The sequence below is a fragment of the Convolutriloba macropyga genome, chromosome 3 (genome assembly GCF_964194025.1).
Source record: "Convolutriloba macropyga chromosome 3, txConMacr16.3, whole genome shotgun sequence".
NCBI lineage: Eukaryota > Metazoa > Xenacoelomorpha > Acoela > Convolutidae > Convolutriloba > Convolutriloba macropyga.
The window spans coordinates 73,060,086-73,064,363 of NC_134470.1; the positions used below are offsets into that span (position 1 = coordinate 73,060,086).

Consider the following 4,278-nt stretch of genomic DNA (forward strand, 5'->3'; position numbering starts at 1 on the left):
TAAGTCGTTCAAATATGCGAACTCCTTATCAGATTTAACGATTAAACACATTCTAATTAGTCTATTGATCTAAGCGTTCATGTTTTATGACGTAGGTCTTCTTGTTCGATTGATGAGCATGTTTTGTGGCGATTAAAATGTGAGGGGGGGGGGGGGGGGTTCATAGATTCCGTTCACTGTCCAAGGGTTAAAGATTAGAACTGCATTAATAGACAATAAATGACATTGCAAAATTAAGATTGCTACAAAGCTACTACTATTGGCTAACTACAGCATGCTTCTACTCTTAGCTTCAAGCCAGGACAAGCATCCGCTTAAGTATAAAAGAGAATCTTTATCAATTAGCACCAAATTGACACAAAATGAGAGGGAGGGAAAGAACGGGAGCCAGTTCATCATATTACAATAATACTACTATATAACCATGTTAAACGACGAGCATCGAATTAGTTTTCACTTTCATTTTAGACTGCAGGTCTGTGAAAGGAGAGATTGCAATTAAGGTTGACTAAGTTTGTTCTAAATTGTTTGCTAATATGATCCTTGATCAAAGTTTGAATGCCAAGGTGAATTGGAGAATGTTTGATTAGTTTGGCCGACTGCTGTCCGTTTGTAACTAAAACAGAGGACATCGTTGAGAGTAAACTTCGCTGTTGAGGACATTAGAACACTTTGACCTTGCTGTTTGGAACAATGCCACGAACTGGCAAGTACTCTGGGTCTCTGTTGTTAACTTCGTACTTTTTCAGGACCTCCACACTACAATAGGACACGCTATACGAGTAGAAACTGACAATTTTGACCATTTCACCACAAGCAACGTCTACTTCCCGATTGTCGCGTGATTCATGCGATTGCACCATTTGACCAAGTCCGACGTAAAGGGGAGGTTTATTTCCAGGCTGAACGGGCTTTAAAAGCTGAGCTTTCAGTTTTTGCACGCCTTCGTAAAAGGGCGTAATTAGCGTGGTAGGCAACTGAGGGAAGTTGGATTGAAGGCTATTGCACTGATAGAAATCGACTAAATCAGGGATAGACGGAAAGTTGATCTCAGGGGCCACGTACCATCGCCCCTCGTGATTCATTTCAATGCGAATATTTCTAACTACTTTGTTATGATGCACCATTAAGGCAAATGTCATTGCGGATTCACTTTTGCGCACCAGAAAAGTAGAATCCGGACACATCAGACAATTCTTAGACGACGTTTCACGACTTTGCACGTGAGTAAACCATGGGTAGTCTTTCAATGATGTTTCAATTCTGCTGCTTTTGACTGCACTTTTTGAAGTGTCCACACAATCAGGTTGCATCAGTAATTCAACATACTGCCGAGGAACGTAGCCAAAATCCATTGATTCCAGCTTACGCGCTCTAAACCCGTACTGGCTATCTGGTTCCTCACTGAAGACCTCAAAGACTTCTCCAGGCATTAAAAAGAGACATCCCGGTTGATTTAGAGGCATTGTTGCTTGGTACACAGTGCTAGGGCCAGACTGCCAGTTACTAGATTCAATTTGAGGCTGCGGCTTCACTACCTGCACTGGTTTCTGACCAGATGCACCTTTGCAATCTCTGGATGTTCTTCGGCTGTTCCTGCAAGTTGTATGTCTGGGCAGACACTCTCGGTGCGAAAGATTTTGACAATCGCGACATCTGTAGCCTTGACAGAAGGCGCCTTTGAGCAGTTTGTCGCAGAAATAGCACTTTTTCACTTCAGAGAAACTGACCAGCTCAAAGTGATGTCTGTTGAAGCACAGCTTATCTCGATCCGAACTATTTGAAGCATCGGTAATGAAGTGCAACCAATCGCTTTGAAAACTGGAATTTTTACAAATAAGTGTAACTTGCTTGGTGTCAGTTTTATGTTTAAGAATGATGTAATTTTTTGCCGTGTTGTTCTGATCAATGTCATATTCGAAAAATAGAGCTTTAAACTTGGATTCAAAATTTTTGCTACTTGAGAGGAAGTCTGATCTATCTTTTGAGAAAACAAGACCTCTTTGAAACACGAACACATGGCACTTTTTCATGGTACTTTCAGCATCAAATTTTACTTTCAGTTCACCATCTTTCAGAAGTTTGCCATAACAAAGCACGTCTTTGTTTAGCTCCGAATCCTGGATAGAATCCCGCAATGTCAGCAACTTCCGTTTCATCTCTGCATCGCGCTTTGATTCGTTCATGTACGAGTTCAAATCCTTCAGTTTATCGCAAGCAGTTTCCGTGGTACTTAGCTCGTGGAAGTCTCCTTCAGGAATGGCTTTCTTTAAATTATCAATTAACAGATGATACTTCAAAATTCGCTGCCCCGGAACGCGAAGTACGTCGCTTAAATTGAACCGACACTGTTGGATATCTGCCGTTTCTTTCAATGCATCTAGTTTTCTGCGAAACTGGTGGTCTTTCAAACAACTTTCAATTGTTGCCATTGCTTCATCGAGAGCTGAAAAATAGTGAGCATAATTTGCTAGTTTAGGCTGCCAAATGATAAGAGTTCCAGCCACCGGATGGCCCATGTCTACAGCGTTCTCCATATCAGTCATTAGACCCTGGTGGTACTCGAGTAAATTATGAATGGTACCATTACAGAACATTTTGAGCAGCTTCTCGGGAGATACCATTGGCTTCAAACTTACATAGTAATGATTAACAATTACATCTAACACGCGAACATATTCTCTCTCTGTCTCCACTAATTCATTCACAATCATTGATTTTTTGTCGCGCTTCTGAGGAACCTCCGAGTTTTGTTCACTGTCAAAATCTTCTAATCCTTTGTATCGTGAATATATTAGTTCATCGTAAATATCTTCACTTTCATGGTCAACTTGTCCGTAGATCGTATCTTCGTCTTCAATTTTCAATCCTGATATTTTGTCTTCCAAATCGGAATAATTATCAGTTCCTTCCTCCATTGACAGCTCGAACTCAATTGGACTCCTGCCAGACGCGATTCTGGAAGAGATGTAATGAGAAGACTTTGAGATTTCATTTAGAGTTAGCAGCACATTTTCAAATTTAATACGATGGAAGAGGTCGCTTGGCTCAAAGAGGAGCGAGTGTGCAAGACCGAATACTTCGCTGCAAGCCTTCAGAAACAACCTTGCGTTGTGTACTGAGGAAATTTCAGATCCATAACTGTGATTATGCACTCGTCTGATATCAATAGACGACGAGTCAATGAAATGCAAAACGTAACACAGGACGGATCCATCTTGCAATAGGTCCACAAGGTCCGACAATGCAGTATCAGTTCTAAGAATTCGATGTTTGTTAGGGAGAAAACCTATTTCTTTCAGCCACCAAACACAATCTTTCCACTTCGACATTACACTCTAAAAAGTTCTCAGCTAAACCTAAGGAGTCAAGCCACGTTTAATGACTGGATACGCTAATTGAGAGACGAAACCATCATGCTCTAAGCGAGCTCTCCTAACATCTAAAGGGAAAGCGCAAAATGCCCAAAACAGTCCATGTGCAGCATGGACCGACAACACTTTGATAGCTACACTAGCTTTTGGGGATGGTCAAAAATTGATTTTATTCAGAAGTCTAAAAAAGATTTGCACAAAATGCGGAACCAAGTCCCCACCACTATTCAAACAAAAAATCTAAATATTTGAAAAAAAAGTAACTCAGAACAAGGATATGTAAATGGCAAAAAGCGCAAGAATCCTTCCGACAGTTGGATACTCCGAGGACATACAAATTCGATGATGGGGTTCCCACTATAGAAATTTACCAATAGATTATAGCATCGCTATTATATTGTACTTTACACTAAAAAATATACATTAGGGCGTCTGCACGTTCTGACTGCAATGTGTACAACACAAGATCGGAAACTTTAGATGTAACAAGTGGGGTACCCCAAGGTTCTCTTCTCGGACCACTCCTGTTTTGCATATTCATCAATGACCTACCTGATGTGTTAGTTTTCTCTGACCCATTTATCTTCGCGGATGACCTAAAAATTCTTGCAGTGAAGAAAACGTTTTGGCAAGTTCAAAACGATCTCAATGGTATTGAAGTGGGTAAAAGAAAATAAAATGAAATTAGCCATGGACAAATGTGCAAAGCTGAGCATAAGAGGTCAAACACAAAATTACGAGCTTATGGGCACTAAACTAGAGTCATCCAAAGTCATCAAAGATCTCGGCATCTATGTTTCCCATGACCTGACGTGGAAGATACACATCGAAGAACGACTGAAAAAAGCGAACAAAGTACTCTACCTACTTCGACGAAACATAGCTCTTCAAGTAAGACATGAGA

The 4,278-nt window shown here is 40.6% G+C and overlaps 1 protein-coding gene across 1 annotated transcript; it reads right to left on the reverse strand.

The window, feature by feature from the left end:
• Positions 1-119: 119 nt before the first annotated feature.
• On the reverse strand, positions 120-3,359 carry LOC142336438 (guanine nucleotide exchange factor VAV3-like). The gene has a single exon (XM_075385273.1). The coding sequence runs from the start codon at positions 3,330-3,332 to the stop codon at positions 663-665; it is 2,670 nt and encodes an 889-aa protein (XP_075241388.1). The 5' UTR covers positions 3,333-3,359; the 3' UTR covers positions 120-662.
• Positions 3,360-4,278: the final 919 nt, after the last annotated feature.